This window comes from Gavialis gangeticus, unplaced genomic scaffold (assembly GCF_001723915.1).
Source record: "Gavialis gangeticus isolate Ggan-Ray unplaced genomic scaffold, GavGan_comp1, whole genome shotgun sequence".
NCBI lineage: Eukaryota > Metazoa > Chordata > Crocodylia > Gavialidae > Gavialis > Gavialis gangeticus.
The window spans coordinates 80,265,510-80,290,723 of record NW_017729025.1 but is presented as its reverse complement, the minus strand read 5'-3'; the positions used below and the strand labels follow the sequence as shown (position 1 = coordinate 80,290,723).

Below are 25,214 nucleotides of genomic sequence, written 5' to 3'. Positions count from 1 at the left end.
ATAAAAGTGCCTAGTGATTTGGGTGCCACACTTTTTGGGTTATCAACTTCAGTCAGCTAAAATGGGCCTGACTGTCAAAAGACGGGGACTCAGCGTATTCTGTAGAAAGCAGGCTGCTATAGACCAGTGATTCCCAACTTTTTTTTATCCTGTTGACCAGCACAGGAGTGGGACGGGGCACACGGAGCCGGCTGCTTCCCTCTTGGGGTTGCCTTTAACCCCACACATGACTGCTGGTGGTGAAGCCGGTCACCCAGGCAGACAGATGGGGGTCCCAGCGTGGGGCTCGTGCCACAACCCAGCAGCCAACCCTTCACAGCCTGGTACCAAGCCATGGCCCTATAGTTAGGAACCTCTGCTATAGAGTGCTTCAAGTTTGCCATAAAAATACTGAGGCACCCAAAATCACCAGGCCCTTCTGAAAACCATGGCTCCCTCTGCCTCAGTTTTTCCAGTTGTGAAATGGATAATAAGAATTCATAAATCACTTGGAGACTGATGGACAAAAAGTGTTCTATGAAATATCCAGTGAAGCTACAAGAAGAGTTTTAATTAGGTGGAATGTAATTTACAAAATTGAAATTTGGCCACGACATCAGAGTTAACACTCTTTGTATTGGGAAAAGTGCCATGGGACTTTTAATAGCTCTAAGTGGTGAGGTGACACCTGCAGCAGAAAGCCACCTAATTCCATTTCACTGTAGGAATCTGAAATTACCAACTCAGTAGGAATCTGAATTACCATGACTCCCTCCTGCAGCATTCAGGGCGCTCTCTGGAGACTTCCCACTCAAGTACTAAATTGGTCCTACCCTGCTCAGGCTATGAGCTCTAATAGAATGACAAACTGCAGAAATACGATTTCAAAATATGCATACTCCCATGCTAACACAGAATATAGATTTCTAAAAAGAATAAATTACTTAGGTTTTAAGATTTCTATGCATTGTCACTAGTCCCAGTGATATTGACATTCAAAAACATAAAATGGGGTGATCTACTGAATATGCAATCAATCCAAAGTACCAGCTTTGAAGTCAGTCATTTATACTATAGGAAAAAAACATGTTCGGTACCTACACAGCTTTGTCCATCACTATATAGGCAGTTGAAAGCCAATCATGGGACCATATAGGGGTAAAGCTGTAGAAAGTTGCCACTAGAGAGAATTTTTCACCTTTAAATGTTCTTAAGCATTCAAAAAATAGACTAAACTAGACCTTAATTATAAAAATCTGGATATTTATCACTGATTTCTATTAACAGTAAAAACTTAAGAGGCACAATTTGCTTGTTCATACACTGACTCACATCCAGTCATACATGTGGTGCAAGCATGGTCATGTAGACACCGACCTGCTGAGGTGTGTGAGTGCACAAACACACAAGAATGGCTTGTTGGAAATGACTTCCTACTTCTCTGCTAATCTCCACCCCTGAGTTCCAGCACAGGCATGCTCCTGACAGGAAGGTATTTATTTCTGAGCTCTTGTTTTGTCTTAGAAAAACAGTTTTTATATAACCCATAGCACACAAAAGGCCATCGGATACACACAGGCTTATACATGTCTTTCTGTCTAACCAAGCGTACCTACAGATTCCTGCTTCAACAATATGAGAGAAGGCAAACAACTGTTGGCTGGTAACAAGCTCCCCCATTCCCAGTTAGACACCTATGGAAGTTCCCAGGTCACTTCATCCATCAGATCACAGGCCCACAACACCCCATCTTACATTGTCCCTGCACTGCTTCTCAAAGCATGCCTATTTCCATTTTTATCCAACCATATTCTCTCAATCTGTGCCTGGTTACACATTTCCCTGTGGGAACACATCATACTTGTTCCTTTCCTTTCCTCAGACAACCAGCATGTATGTATGAACACACACATAGTGCATTACTGATAACATTTACACTTTGTATGAGAAGAGAGTGCAAGGGATATCATGCCCTTTTCCCTATCACAGGATAGGACAAAGGTGGTCATTTCTTACAGAGATTTAAGTCCAGATCTTCAGCCAGTGAAAAACAGGCATAGCATAATTGAGGTCAATGAAATCAGGTTTATTTGCACCATATGAGAATGTGTTTTTCCTACACCACTCCCCAAGGGGCAGAATCACAAAATAAGAGAGAGAGAGACTCAGAAAGACAGAGCTCTAAAGAGTCAGAAAGTTGTACTCAAAAACTAAGTGTTGAGCAGTCATTAGGAACTGGCCTGGTGGCACCAAACAATTTTAATGAAGGCATCAAACAGCTGTTAGTTGGTAACACTTGGACCATTTGGGGTGGACTGAAAGTTGTTACCTACAGTCTCTATATTCATTGACAGTGCCTCAACTGTCCCTCAGTTGTTTCTTTTTCTTTCTTTGTCTTAATTCTATTAATTCAAATTTAAAAAAAAAATCTTCCTGGGAGACGCATAGCTATGAATTGTACCATCTCCACAGACATTGATGCTTAAACAGATTCTTGCTGGAATCTATTTATGCTGTTTATTTCCATGTGTAAGTACAGTCTACAACAGAAAAAAATTTGTGTCTGTAAGCATAGCTTACTCTAGATAGCCCTCCAAATGTAGATGTAGCATGTACTAACAAAAAACTATCACCAGTATAAATTATCCTGGTTTGCTAAACAAATACGCTGTGCAAACTGAAACACTTCTATGCTGGTATAACTAGGGCTTTTACTAATATACTGTAGTAATTAAAAAACAATCCCCAAGTGATATGGCTGTACAAGCAAAAAACCCTCTTGCATAGACCTGGCTGTCCTTTTCAGCTATACATCACAAACTATTCTGAGAGAAGTATGGTCATCTGTTTTTCACGCAACCTAAACTCTCCTTTTATTTTGGATCTGGATTATTGTTCTGCTGACTTCGATTCTGACATTACATTTTTACACTAATAGCTTGATGTCTCTTGTTTGTCCAAAAAATTGCTTGAATGTGGAAGTAACCCATAGAATGGAAAAGTCACCATGGTGTTTACATTTAATACACTAACTAAACATACCTTTATCTGCAGGGTGGGACCCGATTTGTTTGCGCCACTTGCTGATGGGAACATGCTTCGTAAGAGCCTTCGCTTCAAGCTGTTTTCCCGTGATTTAGAGCCAGGGCTGCCCTCCCCAGAATGCCTGGGATTTGACTGTCCCACCAAGCAGGGCTGAGGCCAACAGTCCTCTGAGCTTCTTTTTCCAGGCTTGTCACTCTTCCCAGTCAGAATAGGGGAGTACTGCTGGTGCTGGGAACCTAACGTGAGCTGGATGCAGCGACTGCCGGCACCTTGGAATTCTGAAGGCCCAAGGGACTGTGCTTTCATTACCATGCCATTGGAATGAGACTCCCCATCCACCCGGGGTTTATAATCTGGCCACATAGTCTGCCTTCGGGTCACCTTGGTCCCACCATTACAATTGAGGTAGTCTCCATAGTTGTCTGTGCAGTCTACGCCAGGGCTCTGAAGGTACATGTCAGGGGCCCTGTCCTCTCCCAGCAGTCCAAGTGACTGGGCTCTCCTCCTGCTGGTGGGACTCTTTCTCCTCAGAGTGTTGGAACTGATGGCAGAGAGCTTCTGAATATCATGGAGTATTCCAGAGATATATCCCTCCACTTCAACAGTGCTGCCCCTCACCACAGTCTGTCAAACATGCAGAAACAAAAGGGCAAAGTTAGAGCTCTACAACCCGAGGCTCAGGATGTCCAAAGCAGGGACTGCATTTCAAGTCTGCCTAGTCATTTAAAATGAACTGAAATGTTTTACTTTTCAGTGCTTTCCTCCTCAAAAGTTTGAGGACCTATGCGCTGCTGTGACAAAGACATAGGCTTGGCTAAAGTCACAATGCAAAATATTGCTTCCTTCATAGTGCTCTCCTAATGTCCCCAAATCCTGACCTACAACATCCCTACTAGTCTTTGGAGTACCCTAGACTAAAATTACTCTTTAGGTAGAATCTTATTGTTGCTCCAATATATAGTGCATTTCTTCTCCATAGTTCTGTTAATTCAGGCATAATCTGCTGTCCTTAGACTAATTTTAATTCTAGCTCAACACATCTTAATACCAATCATAAAATCCATATTGTTCCAAATCTGCATCCCTCCTTTGATTGCCAAATCCATTCCAACTAAAATTGGTAAATGTATTCTTGGAAACAAAGGATCACAAGCAATTAACAACCGTTTTGTAGGCAAATGATGAAGCATAAGGCATCTATCCATAAGGGCACCAACTCTGTATGAGTAGCATGCCCTACATACACAGCATTTTTTTGGAATTGTTAAGCTTAATTTTTTTAATTACTGGTAACTTTAACCACCTGTATATCTACACAGCAATACCTAAAATAGTATAATTGCTACCACTGTATGAATCCTCTCTATGTAAGGACATCTTCCCTTGGAATGATAAGCAATTTCCTGTTTGTTAATTTATTAACTGGGATCTCCCCAACCATATTGGGTTAATTATACTGGACCAAATATTTAGTTGGTGTCAACTGACTCAACAATATTGGTGCACCAGTTGAGAAACTGGCTTATTGTATTAAGGAAGAAAAGGTGGAAGAGAAAGATCCTATCAGACAGAAGTAATCTAAGAGCAGTCAAACTCCTTTCATTGTGTGTGTAAACTCTCCAACAATGGTAAATTCTTCTCTCTGTAGTAACACATTTTTCTGTTTCAAATATTGATCACATCTTTATCTTCCGCCTGAAATGTTCTGTTAACCATCAAATGTGGTTGAGGCACTGACTGAGAACTGGTTCCATCACCTTACACCAAGGTGGTGAAAAGGAAAAAGCTAGGAGAAAATAGCCAGAAACCCAGACTCACAAGCTGATTCAACCGAGTCAGAAAGTCTTTTTTTCTGTTCTGATTCACTCCTTAAACCTCAGCCTTCACAGCTTCCAGTTTGCTGCAGCATTTCAGACTCTGATAATAGCAATGATTTTAAATGATTTTAAAGTACCAGCTTTAGCAGTGGTCAGTGCAGGGCAGCACAAAATCCTCTTTCATGTTTCCACTGGGCAGTGAGATAGTGAAAACAAACAGACCCTTTCATATTCAGAGGTGGTTTATTAAGCCAATCCAAGATTAATAGTGCCTAGTGGCATATAAGGGGATATTCCCATATCTCTATAGATATGGAAGTTCTCCCAGGTCCATTTCTTATTTTAGGGTAATTGAATCACCAGGTAGTCGAGCTGCAGCAGTGCAATTTGTCATAGCTATATTCCCAATGTTCTACTACTGCCTTTGTTGTTTCTCTTTAAGATTAGGAGTGGATAAGGCTACTCTCTGCCACTTCACAAAATCCTGGCATTATCTGGATTCCTTACATTCCTTAATGTTAATAGATAATTTGCCTTTACAAGAGCATGGGGGGCATTGCTTCACTGGATCTCAATGAATTTTGGAGAGAATGGAAAGAATTCAAATTTCCTATCTTACCTTCATAGGTTGAAGCTGCATACAAGTGATCCTTGAAGGGTCTACAACTGGCTTTGGGCGTTTCAATGTATCTAGAATATTTTGCCATTGAGGAGGCAGTCCCACAAATTTGCCCTCCTTTGGGTCAAATGAGGTGTGGACCCGGTGTTCAAAGTTCTGTGGAGCTGAGATCTCGGGGCGTTTCTTCTTCTTTTTGCGGAACATGGTGCCTGAATGGGAGACATCAAAACACATTAGATCTGGTCCCGCAGAGGAACTTCACAGTAGCTATTGTATCATGTAAGACTCTTGTGTTGATTTTCAGCAGTAGGCCTCAGGCCACTTCATATAGGTAGAGAACATTTCCCATTTTTCAAACTGGAAGATGGAGGCATAGGGAAATCAGTGAACTAGCTCAAGGTCACCCAGCAGAACCCAGGTCTCTCTTGAGTCCCTACCCACTAGCCCACACAGCCTCCATATTGAATGGAGACAGCCCCTGCTAGAACTAAAGCTGAATGTTGAAATGCAGCGATTTCATGTATATTTTTAGTGACATTGTAACCATGGTGGTCCAGAAATTATGCAAGAGACAGGGATTGCTTGGGGGAAGATCTTTTACTGAACCAACTAATTTCTGGACCATCACAGCTACAACATCACTCTTACACTACCATAATATGGAGGATACTGAAATCCAATGTTTACAACAGAAAATCCACAACCTACAGAAAAAAGCCAGAACATCATCTTCTTAAACCTGTACAAGAAACATAACATCACCCCAAGGGGACTCGTCATCTGCAACCCTCTAGCTAACGCACACAACTCCACAGATGTAGCACAACGATGCAGGAGAACTTTGAAAAATCTAAGAAAATCTTCTTCACCTAACCAACTCTGAAAGGGATCAATTTAAACAGGAGATACTCACTTGTGCTACTAAACTAAGAGCCATTAACCTAGAGAAGTCTAACTCTATCCAAACTATATAGTCAGTCCAATAAAAAGATTTCACTGTAAAAAATCTTTGCCTCGTGTATATTTTTAGAATGCTTTCCATATGCTGTTTTAAAGATATTTTTAATAGGCATACCTTGCTATTCAGCTCAAACTGTGGAACTCAGTAATTTCTTTAGTTTAAAAACACCAAACTGTCAAGCACAGCACTTTTAAAACTGACAGCTTGCAAAGCATCATCAGGAGACACAGGGCTAGGGAGACTTCAGCAGGGGCCAAAACCATACCATTTTAGGTGGGCAATGACAATCCCTTCTCGAATGCCTAGAAAGGGCCTCATCCACTACCATAATCAAGTAATAAACTGGTGACATTACTGCCTTGTTTTGAACAGTCTACAAACTTAACCCTTCCCTGGAGTTATTCAAATAATAAAATACAAAACTGAGCCTAAATTTCTCCTCAAGCTCCACAGGTCCTAAGGTTTCCTGTAGGACCTGCTTTGTCCAAGTTCCTTGCTCCTTCTTTATCAGAGTGGCACCCCAGCTACTCATCTCTCTCTCTCTCAGCTGGAACAAACAAACATGAATCTCAAATATTTGCTTGGCTCTTCAGCACAAAGTACTAAATATCTGAATTCAAGTCCTGCACTCTCATGCAAGTGCCACAATGCTGATTCCCAAGACAAAGGATTGAAATCCATTTATCGTGTCTTCATCTTTCTTAATTAAATGAAAAAATAGTAGCACTATTGGTGCTAAGGTGAGTAATTCAAACACTGAAATGGAAGGTGATTCTTCAAAACTAAGTTGATTATGTTGCATTTAGTAGCCTTTTCAGCTTAAATAATTACTGTTTGTTGTTAATACACATAGTGAAATACAGAGATGAGGCAGTGATCATCTTTTTGTAGCGATTCTATAGTGTCTACCACAATTGGGTCCTGGTCTTTCACTCAAGTGTCCAGGTGTTACTGCAGTCCAATAAATGACATTAACAGCAACAACAACATGGAGAAAACATATTCCAGATATTCCTAAATCTGGAGTTTGATTGCCCAACCCAAATATTTCATTATTTCTAGCTTTTTGCTTGTGTTAGTATTATCATCTGTACAGAACCACTAATGCACAGACACTTTCAGATTTCTCCGTTTCCCTGACAGCAGATTCCAGACACCTACCGAGCTCTTAAACTTCAAAAAAATCTTTTTTCCCCCACTGCAGTATCTCAGCTTCTGATTATTTTTGCTTTACAAATATTTACTTGAGGTAAAGGCATAGAGTGATAATTTTTTCTGCAGTCAAGACCAACGTTTCTCATGACATTTGCCTTACAATTAGCACCACACAGTGCCGTGCTCTTTTATGATATAAGGCTATAACATTGTCCATGTTGTTACAGTTAGGTCTGTAGTTTAAAGCAAAGTGCAGTTTACAGTACAAGTTACAGATAAGGTCATTATTTGCCATACTGCTTTATTTCCTAAAATTAGGTCTCGAGTCTTGCAAACATTTTTATGCACCTGTGTAAACTGAGAGCTGTGAAACCTCTACTGAAATCAGTTTGGGAGGGAATGGAAAAAAATGGGATCACTCACAGTAGTAAAAATTAAGCACATGCATTAAAAGGTTTTTCAGGGTCAGATCCTTAGACTATAATTACAGCAGGGTATATATACACCATTCTATGCTGAAATACAAATTCTTTTGAAGTAAAAATACTGTGTGTTGCTGTACTACATCAAGCTGTGTTCAAAAGACCACAGATCTCCTGTTACATCTGAAGAGCAAACAGACAATTTGGAGAAAGCCAAACCACTAAAAATTGCATTCAGAAAAGGAGTACAATGCAACTGCTGTGCATAGGGAGGTTTTGCAGCCAGGGCCTTCTTTGGTTTGGAGACTGTTCCAATGCCACCCCCAAGGTACGCATCATTTAAATGGTCAGCTTGTTGAGGCATGGACCATCTTTCCGTTCTGTGCTGGCAGCACCAAGCGTAATGGGGTCCTTGTCTGTGATGGGGGTTCCCAGTACCTCCTGCAGTTTACATAATAATTATTCAGTGGGGCAACGCTCAAAGGAGAAGAAATGTAGAAGTAGCCTTTTTAGCTAATTGCGCTGGTGCTATTCACAGGACAGGTACTACAGCTGAGGATGCTTCAGGCTTTAACAGAGCCACGAAGCATTAAGCGCTGATAAAGCAATGCAAATATCAGCTTTCTGCCATGGCCACAACAAGTGAATCAATAATTATGAGAAAACAAAACAAAAAAACCACAACAATTCCTTGAGCCACCAGGATGGAAACTCTCTTGAACCGAGTAGTCATGTGAACTTGTTTTAACCCTTGTAGTTCCTCATTGCACCCCATTTCCTTTTAATTGTAGCCTGACTCATAGCATGACATTTGTAATTAGAAAGGGGAAGAGTCACATCCTTTTATTTACCTTAAAGCATCTACCATGGAAGGGGATGTTGTTTAAAAAAAAAAGCCACAATAATTCATAATAAGGCTATCCCTTGGTGATTCAGAATGTGACTGAATGTTTTCCATCTAAATTACTGAATTAAAATGTTCACTTTTGCATCTGGGCCAAAATTTTCAGCTGTGCTTCAGAAGTGGACCTATCCTGGCCTATCAGTTAGTATCACATAAACACTGCATTTGGGCATTCACATTAGATAACTGCACCTTTTAATAACCATTTGGCATGCATTTCGTTTGTATACACAAATGCATATTGCACAGTATATATTTATCTACTAAGTTCATGGTCATTTTTACAGTGGCTGGCTGCAAATGTGACCTTTTTTGGTTAATAAACAGAGCGTTATAATGATAAACTGTAGCCAAGCCTGTACATATAACACCTCCGGTTTTCAATGACATTTGCTTTACATTGTCAAGAGCAATCTTTGATTATAAATACAAATCTCACATCAGACAGGTGGTTGTAGTTAAAGGGCACTGTTTTAAAATTTTAAAAATCACACACTTCAAATAAGTGTTTAAAATCCTGTTCAAGGTTTGTATTTCGTTCAAACTGGACAGTGAAAGAAGACTGCTACATTACACACTTTGTGGTTCTCATGCACCAGCTATTATGTTTGGATTTCCATTACCACTGAAGAATGTTTAAACAGAACAAATTCAGGAACAAATTCATAACAATATTTTATGCATAGAAGGTTTAGATTTTATAATTAAGCAAACCTATATTTAGTCTCAGATAGTTAGACAGCATCCATTCAATATCTCACACACCCTATGACACTGATATTATAATAACCTATTAGACCCAAGTCTTTTCATTTACTGATGACAGCTACACTGTAAGAAATGTCACAAACACAAATAATAAAAGTCACTACCACGAGACAAAAGCAGCCGGAGATTGAAATTCTCTCAGCGATCCATTTCTGCTGCCTGGGAAACCACGTTAGATTTTTCAACTCCAGATACAGCTTTTCATAGATGATACAGTTCCAAAATCTGTCACATCTGCCAGTGAGCATGAGAAAAACCCACAGCCAGCAGATTCAGACCAGTGGGAGGGATCAGCTGGAAAGGAGGGGCAGGGAGAAAAAAGGGTCAGGCTTCAATGAGAGAATGGGGGGACTGGAAGAAAGAGAGGGGAATCAGAGTTGAAAAAAGGCATAGGAGTGGGTGGGAGTCAGACTGACATCAGAGGAATACAGGGGCATAGAAAATGATTAGCCAGACTGAAAAACAAGGAAGAAAGTCAATGATAACAGGAATTGTTCTTTGTTATCATATAGTATTTCAAATACTGAGATAGATATGCTCTCATTCTTTGTCATTTCACCAGCTTTTTCCTGATATCATTATAAACCTCACGGGTGCATATGGGATACATATATGCTACATCATGTTATGCATGTACACGCGCATACAACCCCATCCTCCTCTGTCACTGATTTTGTGTGTGTGTGTGTGTGTGTGTGTGTGTGTGTATGTGTGTGTGTGTGTGTGCGCGCGCGCGCACACATTTGGGTCATGCCCATATTAGATTCACAAATTGTAGAAGCTCCTGCCTTAGAAAAGCTTTTTACATTATCTAGCATAAATTTGGCTCAGTACATCTAAAACCCACCTAGCAGTATGGCAATAAACACAGTTCAGAAAAAGCTTAGGAAAAGATATGTTCATCCTGTTGCAGTTTTTACTCTTAATCAAGAAAAAAAAACAATAAATCAGCTTTGTGGACCTTATTCAGCCTTTTGGGAAAAGCCATGCATAAAATGAAAGTGCAAGCACCTAACTTCATCATCTGCCACAAACTAAACCAGCAATATAACAAATAAGTCTCTCCTAAGCTTATTTCTAATAGAATATTAATCTGTGTGCCTGACTACGTATTCACACAGGATTTAAAGCATTAAATCAGTTTGTTGTGTTTCTAGTTTGCTTGAAGCACCCATTTTGCCAGACATACTTTATTATCAGGGGAAAAAAATGACAGATTTTAAATACAAAAAGTGATAGCACAGCAGGCAAGCATCATCTCATCCTTAGGAAAAGCAGGGCACCTAAAACTGCATTTCTAGAACCAGTGCCTCAGATAAAGGTGGAAGGAGCCATCACAGCAGGGCACCACATTCAGCTAACATTTCAGATATCAAACCTTCTCTCCCATTTTTCTTCCCTTCACCCACCCTTTGTTATCATTCCTTACTGTGCAAAGTATCATTTAGATTTATAAGCTCTTCAGTCAATGAAAGAACCTATCATTTTTCTTTTGTCTGCAAATGCTATGAACATATATGGATTGGTATAAATAATAACCGTGTCAGAAAGCTCAGGAGGGCAAACATCAGAGGAGTCTAGAAAGCTTAGAATGTAAATACTATGTATGTATTGTGCACATGTGCACGTGTGCACACACTGATCTATTTAGCCTGCACCACACTTGAATTCTGTTACCTTGGGTGTGACTTGAAAATCATTGTATTTTAATGTAGGTCTCTTCTGTTTGGAGATCTCTCCGAGATCCCCCTCCCTTTGCCCTTTGGCGCCAACATCACAATAATTCTTCCTGTACGTGAGGATTGGATGAGCTCCTCAACCCTCCTTCAGACCATCAACACCCTTCAGATGGGGAAATAATACTGTAAATAAAGTGAAAATATATCTCCTAGAGGTCCCACCTGTGATTAGGTGGCCATGCACTGAACAGAGAATCCTTGCCCCCAAGACCTTACAATCTAGACAGATGAAACTGATAACAATTTCCTTTCTCCTATCTTTTATCTTCAGTTTACTGATGACATAGAAAGATCAAATGAGCAGCCCAAGTTCACAAAAAAAGCCTATAGAAGAGTTAGGAATTGAAGTCAACTTTCCTGAGTCCCAAAACAGTGCTTTAATGGGAAGATCTAGAAGAGCAGCCTCTTTCAGTTCTTTTTAGGTCCACTAGAGTTAGTAAATATCCATGTGGTACCAGCAAAAAGACTACTTTGTCATCTATTTTGGAAGTAGCACTTCCCAGAACTCACTCTCTTGAACTAGCCTGTTAGACACAAACTCCTCTTATCTACCTCTCTCACCTCATGCACACTTGCTTTTATGTAAGTGGACACTTCCATACAACTGCAATTCCATTGTATTTGCAGGTGGGCATTGGAGGTCTATACTGCAGCACTGCAAGGACCCACTGCTGCTTCCTGCTGGTGCATCAGAACATGGTGATAGACTGTTTCAGTTTACAAACCACGTTATTGCACTGAACCCAACTTGGCATCATAACTGTCCTTGTTCCATTAATTCAATGGAGGCATTGGCTGATCCGGTCCCTGCCTTTTAACTCAATATATAAAGAAAGGGAGAGACTTTCTGTCTGATTCGCCAATGCTCAGTATCTTGTAGTTATCTACACTTGTACAAATCAAATCGGAATGGCATCATTTTACCTTCACTGCGACCACCCAGGGTGTAAGGAAATGAGGGATCAGACCCTGGGATTCTTGCATTAACATTGTAGAGGGAATTAAATGGATGGCAGCACCATGCTGTGTGACCACAGTGACATCAGCACTGACCACAGCTATCAGGATGTGACAGTTACTAACAACAATGAAGACAAATCTATCCCTCATTTATCACAATATAGGTAAAAATCCACTACTTTGCACTGAATACTGAACATCTCAAAGGGCGTTTTGAAAACACTAAATCTGTCAACAGCTGGTGAGACTGTCAGTTGTCCCCATTTCACAGATGGAGAGGGACAGAGAGGTAAAGTGGTTACCCAAAGTCACACAGTGAGAAAACTTGTGTTTGGAGTCCAGTGTCCTGATGGATTTTCAGTCCTTTGCTGGAGCCCAAAGACTGCACTGACCTGCAACCACACTTAAGTAATAGCAGGTCAGACCAAGCTCTTCTGAGGTAACAGTTATCCTATTATCCAGCTCTTGGTGACTTAGAATGGAAGGAAAAGGGAGGAATACATCATCTGTAAGGCCAAGAGCATGTGTTTATACCACCTCACATAACAGACTCCTAGACCACCCATTCTAGAAGCGGTGCAGGCAGCCTGTGTGTGTGTGTGTCACATGGCAGATCACTGCGGGGGTAGGGAGCAGACAGGAGAGCAGCAGATTGGGCAGGGGTAGGGAATAAAAGTGGCACTTCAGGAGGGTGCAGGCCTTAACCTGTGGCACACCTCCCAAAACAGTTGGCCTCCACTCTCCTAGACCATAACTTGGGCTCCAGAGTGCTATAATACTACAAATAAATAAATTGCTACTATCATATACTTGAACCTACTCATCAAGAAATTATAAAGCAGTCCAATTGCTATCATATTTCAAATTAAAAACAACTCATCCCAGAGGCAAGATAATTTTCTCTTGGGCCTTTTGAAAGGGAACAGAATTAAGGAAGAGATTTCTAATGTTTATTTTATCATTTAACTCAAATGTATTAACTCTGGGTAAAACAAAGGAAATCAGCTGAAAACAGAAGTAATAGCAATATTGATAAAGGGTCAATTCAGCTATCTAGAAGCAGCATAATACAGGATCATCCAGAAAGATACCACACTAATGAATGCCCTAAATACAAGGGCAATATGAAATAGAAACTGTCTGATTTTCTACTCTGTTACAATAGGCTTGCACTGGTAGGTTTGGTGGAAAAGCATGATTTCCACTATAATTTTGACTAGCAATTCCCAATCTTTCTTTGGCAGCCCAGCAGCTGGTTCAAACCTGCCCACTACAATTGAATTTTGCTAAGGCTTGTGACCCCACTCATTAAACACTGTGATTCTATTTGGGGTTACAACCTCTGGTTTGGAACCGCTGTTCTAGACCTTACTCTTGGTGGGGATCTAAGAAGGTCCTGATGACAATGTGCTTCCTGCTATCTTCAGAGCTGGAAAGGACAGCAGCATGTTATGTTACCCTCCAATGACTATTCAATTGACAGAAGAACTGGGAACCCCTAGAGCCTCATCTAAATCTTGGCCATGCTAAGACAACTCCTTGGATAAAACAGTTTCTACAAGGATATACAGGGTCTTCATAAAGTCCTTGTGCACTTTTAAACTTTAATAACTTAGGTTGCAGGTATGATAGAAACAATCTGTAAATGGCATTTAAAAGCAAATTTATTAAACTTTTAGAACAACTAGAGTACACAATGGTTGACTTCAGTATAACCACCAGCCATCATGATACAGTGCTCAATCCGATCTTCCAACTCCTTGAAAACATTTCCCAGTTGCTCTTGAGTTACTGTACTAATTGCATTGATGATCCTAGCCCTAAGTTCCACCAAAGAATGTGGTTTGGGTAAGTAAACTACACTTTTAACATGTCCCCATAAAAAGAAGTTCAACGGTGACAGGTCAGGTGAACAAGGTGGCCAAGCAATTGGTCCACGTCTGCCTATCCACTTCTCTGGGAAAATGTCATTTAGGAACTGTTGTACATTCAGAGCATAGTGGCACAGAGCTCCATCTTATTTAGGAATAAATTCGTTATTACTTATGAAGTGTAGCATTGTGTATTCTAGTTGTCCTGAAACTTTAATAAATTTGCTTTTAAATGGCATTTACAGATTGTTTCTTTCATACCTACAACCTAAGTTATTATTAAAGTTTAAAAGTGCACAAGGACTTTATGAAGACCCTGTATAATGAATATTAATTAGCAAAGGCTAAAACAAGGCAGTCAGGCAGACTAGGTAAGAGCGTAAAATATTGTATGAACCTGGAGAATAGAATACATGTCGTAAAATGCATTTTACTTACCTTTTTTCTTACTGCCTAATTCTTTCAAACAGTTCATTCAAAATATTTAGTCCTCTCTTCTGCTCATTAATTTCATTTGAACAGATTGTGGATTTTGCAAATGCATCAAATAGCTTAGACAAACATGACCAAATTGTGGGTTGCTCACACTTTTTAAAGCAAATATCCAGTCTGTTATTCAATATTCAAAAGTTTCTATTTTAAGATTTGTGGCTGGTCTCCCGACTTATGTAGGGAGATAGCTTCTCAGCCTCTTGAAGGCTCACATCAAGTGTTATTTCTGGTTTATGACATGATAGAGAAAGCCTTAGAAAGTACTTGTACTTGCCACTGAAAGGAACTGTTTGGTTACAGATTTCATCTATCCGTTAACCAAATCTTGCCTACAGATCCAAAATGCTCTTTCCATGAACATTCATACATGTAAAACTTTATTCAACTGAATGTTCAAAAACAAACTACAGAAGAGCACACACAGACCACTTTGAACTGCAGCTGTTAATTCAGCAAACTATCTGCAAATGGGGCTTCCCACTGCTTGACCAGGTCTGTTTAACATGATTTGATCTATAAGCCATTGTTGCTCATAGCAAAATACTGCACAGCGTGAGCATGAATGCACAGCTTCATGACATGATTAATAACTAAACTGTTTAAGGGGAGAGAGAACGTATATAGTAGCAGTACAGCAGCATCTCGTTCACAGGCAGCTCCATATGGCTTCATCTGCATTTGATATTATCATAGAGAAGGATTTCTAAGGGGGGGTGTCGACCACTTGTGCTTTCAGCAACTGCATTTCCATATTTTCTACATGTTTCCCAGCCCCACTCACCAGCTACAAGCTTCCTTTCTTCTTCTTCACTGTTCAGTCATTGAATATATTAAGTCATTAATATCCTGTCAAACAAAAAGACAAAAAGATCAGCAAATATGACTGGACAGGGATACCTTCTCTACTTGTGACGTGCAATTATCACTCAGCTGAAAGACATCGTGTGTACTTATCTAACTGGAAAAATGGATTTAAAATAGTATGAGGTTAGCCAGTCCCGGATATTTAGTATATATATACACACACACAGTATTATGGCATGGTATTTCACTAGATGTGCTGAAATGAGCTTGGCTGACAAGAAAGGGAAAAATCAGGGGGCCTGGGCATAAGTTGGTGAAGCAAGGGGTAACTGACAGGTAGGGCAAGTGTCCCTGCAGATGTAAGAGTCCATCCATGGAAAGATTGCTATATCTTGCATAAAGATAGTGAGCATGCATATTCCTGACCTGCTGTCTCCTTTCCCAGGCATCACAGGGGGGTGACTTTAACCCCCTCCTTACTCCAGTGTTTTAAGAGAACACCATCAGGTTCAACAAGACATTTTCATCCCGTATTTCTCATTATCTGAGCTGTTGACAGCTTACACTGCCAGGTCCCAAACACCACATCCCTCATAACAGACACACATGCTGGCTCTTATCACAGGGACAGGGAAGTGAAAGACAGGACCTTACTGACAATGGTGGTAGAGGACAAATCCAAGGGAGATGAGAAACAGGTTCACAGAAAAACCCCACCATCACCATACAGCAAAGCCGATTGGGTAGATAGTGTTGCTGGGCTATAGGATTGAAGATGGAGCAAACTGCTCCCCAAAGGAATCCAGCTCCTGGTTTTCTCTGTCCTCAAGACCCATCCCTTGAGGGAAAAGCCACATGACCCCCAAACTGCTCCTCTCACTGCCCTAGGCTGGCACTGCCAACCCATGAGACCACATCATGTTAATTCCTGGCAGGGGTAAGATTTAATACACAGTTGTGAAGCGAAAGGGTTAACTCGTAGCAGCACATTCACTAGACAGCAGAGATGTTAGCTTAAGCTGACAAACCTAGTAAACCGATGAAACAGCGGCCATTAGAATTTCCTTGTTTCTCTCAATAAAAGAAAGCAAATTCGAGATGTCTCCCCAACCTAGGATATGAAGCTTACCCCACACTTGTCAGTGCTCCGGAGCCAGAGGCGAGGTAGGTACAGTCTCACACTAGAATTCACTGATACGCCGAGAAACTTGGGAAAGAAAGAAGGTAGGAGAGCGCGGGAGAGGAGAAGGGGGTGGAGACAATCTGACATGTTTGTACAGTGCCTGGTTCACCTAAGCTGCGAGTTTGATTTCAGGGTGTGGTGGATGAGACACAAACACCCAGCGCAGGAAAGCCTCAGACTTCAGTTCCAGAAAGCATGACGAATGCTGACACTGGAGCCTCCTGGGACCCTCTTTCCTTCTCCTCCTAACCATCTCCTCCCTTTGGTCTCTGGAAGGGAAGGGAGAGGAGGCGCTCCCAGTCTCACCAGGTCGCTAGGGGTGCTGGGTCTCAGACAAGACTAGTGAGGTCTCCTCCCACCCCCCTCCTCTCTGGCTGACCTATTAAAGCTCTGACTTGCTTGTTAGCTCTTCTTTCTCGTCTCCACAGCCTCAGGGCCTAGAGCTACTGTGGTTTTTAATGAATCCTGACATCTTTTCCTCTGTAGTCCTAGCTGTGAATTTCAAGACCTGCCACAATTTTCTAGCCATTCCTGGCAGGGGCAGCTTTGATTGTTTTATACATGCCTGGCTATATGATAATTAATTAATTAATTTGCATTGCAGATATACAGCACATGACCTGGTGCTGTTACTTTTCCCTTATAGCCTGTTGTGAGTCACTGCTGTGAGGTTTACTGTCTGCTATCACCCTATAATCCTGTAGCTCTGACTGTGCTGTAGCTCAGGGCTTATTGACTCCTGGAAATGGACATTTTGGCATGTGACTCGTGTTCACTAGCACATTAGATACACCAGCAAGCAGCAGAGGGGAGAGGGTAAATAGGTGGAAGGTGTTGGCATTAGAAACACAAACAGCAGCGAGGGATAGGAGGAGGTCAGAGTTCATAAGTGTTCTTTCCTTAGGTCAAATAAAGGGGATTCTTGGCCTATTACAACAGTATATTGCAAGCAATGCTGTCTTAACACCAAAGTTATTAGGTTCAAAGAGCAAAGATAAAAGTCAGGTTTAGAAACCCCCCCAACATATCATTTATTTCTTTTTGTTTGTATGTTTTGCTGACCTGGCCTTTAAAAAAGCTGTGGTGTAAGCAACTCCAGCTAATTAAACTGTCATTATTTATATGGGGAGTGAGCGTGACATTGTGGCCTGAATAGTGCACTGAAGCAAGCCTCTGGGGATATGGCTTCTATTCCCGGCTTTGCTGCTGACCTGCTGTGCGAGTCTATGCAAGCCATTTGAACCCTGCTGTACCTCTTTTTGTCCTTCTTACCCCTTATCTGTCTCATCTATTTAGGCTGCAGTTGTGCAGAGCCAGAACTTTGTGTCTGCATACACCTGGCCTAGGATCTCAGTTGGGAGCTATAGGATCTACTGTAGTGTAAAGAATAATAGCACCACTTGGGCAGAGTTGGTATTTAAAAAGTCTGTGATCAGTAGTAGAATTAACTTTGTATTTTTAGACAGACTCGGGTTCATAGCCCTCTCATTTTCAGAGCCTCTGACCTCTCATAAGGAGTTTTCCTGGAAGTGCAAACATTGCTTCTTTAAATTGTCCTACAAGTTCTTGCCTATCAAGGCTTGCTGAAGAGACTGAGATTTCCTGCCTATTACATCATAGCAACTTCCCTAGGCTATAGGAACTAAGATTAGCCAAATCCCTTTCTGTCTGGAGATTGGACTGGCTTCTTCAATATTGGCTCATATGAATTAGAGTCTCATAGCAGTTGTAAACAAGAAAAGGAAGTTTGTCTTAATAATGTTAAAGATCAAACAATGACCAAGAGAGAGAACCCACTGTTAGAGGTCCAGCAGCTCTTCCACAATCTCAGCAGCAAAATGTGAAGTCCTGTCATGTAGAGGACTGGAGTTCAAGAACTGCACATGATCTCTCATTTGGTAGGTTAGCATGGGATGTGACTGCTGCTGAGGTGGCTGTCACAATCTTACATACCGTCAATGGCATCCGTTCTGTCTGTTCTTTGATGTTGTACCAAATGATGAAGGTTAATGTACCTGGGCATTGTAAAAATGATGTAGCTATGATGGCCCAGCAATTACGTGAGAGGCAAGCACTTCCTGGGACGATATCTTCTATTGGACCAACTATGCAGTTGAGATAAAGTTAGACAAGCTTTCAAATAGAAGACGTTCTTCCTCAGGTCTCTGATCGCAGGGAGGCAGCCGCAGCATAGTGATAGAGTTTGTATTTAAACGGAGTTTGTGATTTGTAGTAGAAAAAACCCTGTGCTATGGCTGGCTCCCTACAATCAGAGACCTGAGGAAGAATGTCTTATATTCAAAAGCTTGTCTAACACTTTATCCCAACTGCATAGCCGTTTCAATAAAAGATATCACCCCAAGATCCTTGCCAATCTGGGTGTATTTCAGGGTGCATCACAAATAAATATCAGTTTATATTGTACTAGGAGTCATGCAGGGCTTGGAACTGGTTTTATGTTTGCATCAGGATAATTCCACATGGATTTGAGAGAGACATCCTTCATCATGCAGACAGGTTTCATCAAAGGAGGAAGAACCTAGTTCTACTTACCAGGACAAGGAATTTGGGTGGAGCCATAGCAGCTTTGATATGAGCCTCTATAGCCTGGGTTCATAAATGAAGACTAGGACATTTTTTTTTTAGGTATTTGTCTGAAACACTGATTTCCATAATCCCAAGCACTTTTGAAAATAAGGATGCATCAAAGAATAAAAATTACCCTTATTTTTCCTCCTCATTATCTGTCCCATTGCTGATTTATAACATGCTGCTACTGTTGCTGATGCTCCCCTGAACAATTTTACAAGAAAATATGTCACCCTTCTCACAGTAGTTGTACTGCATGCTGCTCTTTTAGACCCCATCACTTAATCAGAGGTCATCCATGACTGGGGACCAAGAAAAAAAAAAAAGCAGAGAGCACTGGTTAGCCTCATTGCAACTCAGCCACACCACATACTATGTCACCAAAAGGGATAAAACTTGTTGTTTTAGATCCACACTATATTGGCTAAAAAGCACCAGCACCAACACACACACTCGGCACCTAACCCAATCTGTCGGTTGCAGCAGATGAAATTCAGGTACTTTTTTTCTCTTTTTTTCCCCTTTCTTTCTTTTTGTTTTTTTGGCGGGGGATGGGGCAAGGCTTCCTACTGGATAGGTATATACCAGAGGCTGGGAAAGGCAGTCCAGCAATAGGCTTGGAGTTCAGGTGCAGTTTAGACAAGCTCTCTAAAACTTAGGTGCTTACCCATGGCTGAACCATGAAAATATTATGCTTCTAATACTGGGCAGGGAATCTTATCAGAAGGCTCACTCACAGTATTTTGTTTATAATTAATTATTTTATTTTATTGTGTTCTTGGATTTCAATTCCAGCCTACAACAGCTTCTTGCTTCAGCACTTGCTGAATACCCTTCATATATACAATTTACTGACTATATTATAGTAATGGTCTAGAGCAGGGGTGTCAGAGATCCAGTGCATGGAGGCCTATCATTCAGTCTGCTGTGCTGTCTGTGGACCTTGGACTGGACCTATGCACAGGGCCAAATCTGCCACACGCTGTATACAGGGCAAGATGAGCCCTGTGCACTAAATCCAGCCCATGGGGCTGGTCTGCATGCCCACTCTGGCCTGTGGACCAGCCTTATGGCTAGGGACAGAAGTTGCACTTAAACCGGTTTAAGTGATCAGAAACTGGTTTAAACCTGTAACAGAACAGAAGCTCAGTACACATAAACCAGTTTCAAAATGGCTGAAACTAGTTTAAAATAAACCTGGTTGAATGTAGTATCAGACTTAACTGATTAGGGTCAAACCGGTTAATGAAACTTCTGTCCCAGACCCCTTCCTGGTTTAAGTTAAATCAGTCCCCCAGCATGCTTTCCAGCCCTGGGCTGGGCTTTGCCATCTGCCCCAGGGAGCAGGGCTGGCCCTGGCCCTCCGCTCCTTAGCTGGAGCAGTGAGGGCTGGCTGACAAGGGGGTGGGGGAGCAGGCCCGGCTGCGGATGCAGCCCAGTCTATGGGGAATGGGGGAGACTGCTCCTCCAGTCAAATCCAGCTGGGATGTGGGGCAGGCACAGCTGGTGAACTCAGACTGGTGGGGTGGTGGAGTGTCCCATGGGAGTGGGGGGAGGGGGGGTGGATTTGCAGCCAGCCAGGAGCGAGGTGGGGTTTGTAGCTGGCTGGGCACTCCAGCCAGTAGCAGGGAGGCTGGAAACCCCCACCCACCTCCACTCCCACTCCTGACTGGCTGCAAACCCCCCTGCTGCTCCCATGGGATGCTCCCCTGCCCCACCAGTCTGAGTTCACCAGCAGTGCCTGATCTGAGGCCAGGGAGGGGGTTTAAACACCCCTCCCCCACTCAAACTTACTGCTGGCTGCAACTGTGGACTGCAAATCCTATAGAGGCACCTAGAAGCAGGAAGACGAGGTGATGAGCCACCCTGCTGAGTCCTACTGCTGTAGTTCTGGACTGCAAATCCCAGAGACCTCAGGGCAGCAGGAAGAGGAAGTGAACACACAGCCAGAGAGCTCTGCTCTAGCGCCCCCTGTTTCTGGCCTGAGCCACTGCAGACATGTGACTGCATTTCCTGAATCAAAAGTAAATTGTCTGTTCTATTCTGTTTCAATGTAACCTGTGCATCTTAGATTAACCTGCAAAGACTGAATTGATTCAGTGCTGGGCTTTTTGACGGTCTGTGCCTAACCCATGTCAGTCATGCAGCCAGCTGGGCCTGATGAGTTTGATAACTGTGCCCTAGAGTTCAAAGCTGGACAAGGGACTGTTTCTGAAGAGTTTACAGTTGAGTATATTACACATTCCTTTTTCTCGATTAGAAAAAGAAAGAAAAAAAAAAAAAATCAACAAGTGGTTAAGGAGTGGGGTGGGGAGTGTTTCTCTTTGCAATCTCCTCATGCCTGTTGGAAAAAAAGAGTTTGCTTTGGAGACCAGGAAGTATCCACAGTCAGTCATTCAAGGGTTCTCGGGAGCCCATGTGTTATTTACAGAGAGCAGTGTTAGGTGGCTTAGATCTCCAAAATACTGTTCAGGGTTTGGCTTTCTACTGGAATAGTGGGATACCAACAGGAATGAAAAGGCCATAAGAAAGGAGGCAGATAAAGGAAAGCATCAGGTTTATCTCAAAAAATGGTCTTGGAAAGCTGTAGCTCCAACTCTGATGGGATACTACAACACCTGGACATAGTAATATCATGTTGTTATTAATAAAATTCCAGTGGAGTAGCAAATGTTCCCTGTAGATAATATCGTCACAGTACAGCTCAAAGCCATCTCCATGTACTTTTTCAAAATCTTTTATTTAGAACAAATTCATAGACTTGTTAAATTAAACTAAAATCATGTAATGTTTAGTCCCAGAAATGTTCCAGCAGGTATAATCATGAAGTTAATCATAGGCACATTTGATGTTTCCGACAAGTGCCAAATTAATCACTCCTGCAGTACCAAAGTTACAACAGTAACTTCTGTATATAGATTTTTCCCCACAGACTAATTGGGTGACCTTAGGCAAGTTACTTAACTTCCCTATTTTTCCATTTGTAAAATGGCTCTAGCAGCATCTTGTTTAAAGAGATACTAGGAGACTTCTTCATGTTTTCCAAGTGCTTTGCGATCCTTGAAATGGCTAAAGTAGTACAGATTTAAATCCTTGACTGAGTTAAAAGGAGTATAGACTAACTTCTGCTAGCTAGGTCAATTACCTGCAATAGGCATATCAGTTAAAACTCAGATACAATATAACCTATCTGTTGGCTGGCAAAATGGTAACAAAATCTAACAGTTATAAAAATATTTGTCTCCTTATTCTCCTTACAGTTTCAATATGTATTTCAACCCTCTTCTTGATTGCCTTTAAGATTCATCTAAGAGCCTGCATTATAGTTTCGTAGTGCTTAGGGTTGGAAGGGACCTAAACAGATCATCAGGTCCGACACCCTGCCCCAGGCAGGGATGAGTGCTGGGGTCATAACACCCTGGGCAAATATCTGTCTGGCCTCCTCTTGAAGACCTCCAAGGTAGGAGAGAGCACCACCTCACTTGGAAGCCCATTCCAGAGCCTGGCAGCCCTAACTATAAAGTACTGTCTCCTGATGTCCAGCCTGAACCTTCTCTCCCACAATTTGTGGCCATTCTTCCTAGTAACCCCGGGTGGTGCCTGAGGGAACAGAGCCTCCCCCAATTTCTGCTGGTCCCCCAAGTGAACTTGTAAATGACCACCAGATCCCCTCTCTGCCTTCTCTTGTGGAGGCTGAATAGATTCAAGCCCTTTAGTCTCTCTTTGTAGGGCCTGACCTGCTGCCCCTTGACCATGCGAGTGGCCCTCCTCTGAATCCTCTCAATGCTAGCTACATCCCTCTTGCAGCGCGGCGCCCTGAAATGGATGCAGTACTCCAACTGCGGCCTGACCAACACTGCATAGAGGGGAAGGATCACCTCCCTGGACTTGTTTGCAATGCATCTATAAATGCACGACAAGGTGCGGTTAGCTTTACTGACCACTTCCTCACATTGGCAGCCCATGTGCATTCACAAATGTTAAACTCCAATCACTGTATCTTTTCTCTGTATGTAGAGACAATAACACGTTGACCCCAGGTCAACTACATCTGCTCATTAAGTATTTCTATTAGTCAAACTAACTTGTACATTAAACGGTTAATATCAAGTCAGCCTCAGACTAAATCTATCTTACATCATTTATAAAAGAGAAACTAATACATTTTAGTTCAGTGATGATAGGTTTGGAAAAAAAATAAACTAGTTGTACTTATCATTTTAAAAAATATTTATACCATAATAGCTTTAAAGGGCTTCAATACACATCCTTTGTTTTCTCTGGCAACTAATATGTTAGAACTTCTTTAAGTAAAAGAAAGTTATTTATCAGCAACTGGTCTTCCTTGAGATGCATTATCTACATCAGGGCTGTCCAACTTCTTTGGAGCTTTCAGATGCACGCCTGCTTCCACAGTTTGGAAGCCTGCTGTATGTGCTCCCTCCCGCGATTCTAATTCCCTAGATCCTCCACAAAGGGAGACCGAATCTGGCCCACCTGCTCTTGATAACCCCCACATGGCTAAGACATACAGGAAATGGCTTAGATTTTTGAAGAATGATCATTAAACCCAGAGACCAAAGCAAGCTCGTGAGACCAAAGCTCAATGTTCTTTGGAGTTTCTCCAACCACTGAGGTAGCAGTGAACAGTGATCCCCTGCCTCCTGAGAAGGGAAGCTACTTGAGAGGAGTCTGGTGAAGGTTCTCTGAGCTACAAAGAGACCAAAAGTCAGGACATTTTACTGGTAGTGACTCTGATCCACCTGCATTAAAGCCTTATGGCAACATGACATTGTGTCCTGTAATTCAAGAGATGCAAATAATTTAGGTATAATTTCTGTCAGAGTGACCATCTTAAACATGAACTTGTGGATAAACATGCTGAGCTTTCTTAGGCCAAAAATCAGTCAACATCCTCTATTATTCTTTGAAATCAGGACATAACAGTGATAAAATCCCTTTCCTTTAAGATGTAGGGGAACTCTCTCCCAACATTAAGAAGGATTGAATCTCCTCATCTGTTGCTAGTAGGAAGGGTTGCTGAAAAGGGATGCAGAATGGAGACTGGATTAGGTAGCAAGACAAACTGGATCAAATACCTGTTCACTACTTTGTCCAAGACCCATTGGTTTGAAGTAATCTGAGCCCATGAAGTATTAAGTCACCATGGAAAAGGAAGTTGCAGGTGGATCTTTCACATCTCCTAACCCGGGGCAGGCAATTATTTCAGGAAGAGGGCCGCTTACTGAGTTTTGGCAAGCCATCAAGGGCCGCATGACAGGCAGCCAGGGGCAGCTAAATATTCATTTTCTACATTTTTTTAGGGACCTCATGGGCCAGATAGAATGACCTGGTGGGCCACATCCACCCCACAGGCCACATTTTGCCCACCCCTGTCCTAACCATACCATCAGATGCCCTGTCTGGTTCCCAAGATTTTGTGCAATTCTAGCTGAAAGTTTATGTCTGGGTGTACTTCACTGCCAACACCATAGATATGGATGTGGTATTGGCTGTACCTCAGGCTGCTTGAAGAGCTGTCTAAGCCATGAATTAGCCCTCTGAGACTTCTAGTTGTAGAGTCTAATATTCTGGGCCTTCTTTCCAAAGAGGTCCAAGTTCTTAGCAAGTCTGAACTGCCTTGCCTTCTTGTTCACATCTGTAACAACCAGAGAAGATAGAAATCAAGAGGTAGTTAAAGGTACTTTACATCTTTGGATGGGACCTTGGAATGCTTGTTAACCCATTTTGCTTCCAGGAAGCAAGAAGCTAGTATCTACTATACCATCTTTGTGGGGGACCCCTTATTCATTAGCAGTGCCAACTTAGATGGGCCCTGCATGCTTGAGTCTGTTCACCAAGGTGTGGGTTGATGTGCATATCTCCCCTAGGCTAAATACAGATAG

At 41.9% G+C, this 25,214-nt stretch overlaps 1 protein-coding gene across 5 annotated transcripts in view; it reads right to left on the bottom strand.

Moving 5' to 3' along the window:
- Positions 1-24,982, bottom strand: part of PAK6 (p21 (RAC1) activated kinase 6) — a 48,939-nt gene extending 23,957 nt beyond the window's left edge. The window contains exons 1-4 of one of the 5 annotated variants that reach the window (XM_019518995.1): positions 24,828-24,982; positions 15,514-15,578; positions 5,461-5,669; positions 3,022-3,648 (exon numbers count right to left, since the gene is read on the bottom strand). In XM_019518995.1, coding sequence (XP_019374540.1) covers positions 3,022-3,648; positions 5,461-5,664 — 831 coding nt within the window. In that variant the 5' untranslated portion in view covers positions 5,665-5,669; positions 15,514-15,578; positions 24,828-24,982. Of the gene's footprint in view, positions 1-3,021; positions 3,649-5,460; positions 5,670-9,774; positions 9,983-14,678; positions 14,941-15,513; positions 15,579-16,665; positions 17,037-24,827 lie in introns of those variants that run through there. The other 4 variants (XM_019518993.1, XM_019518994.1, XM_019518992.1 and 1 more) reach the window with 4 other exon arrangements.
- Positions 24,983-25,214: the final 232 nt, after the last annotated feature.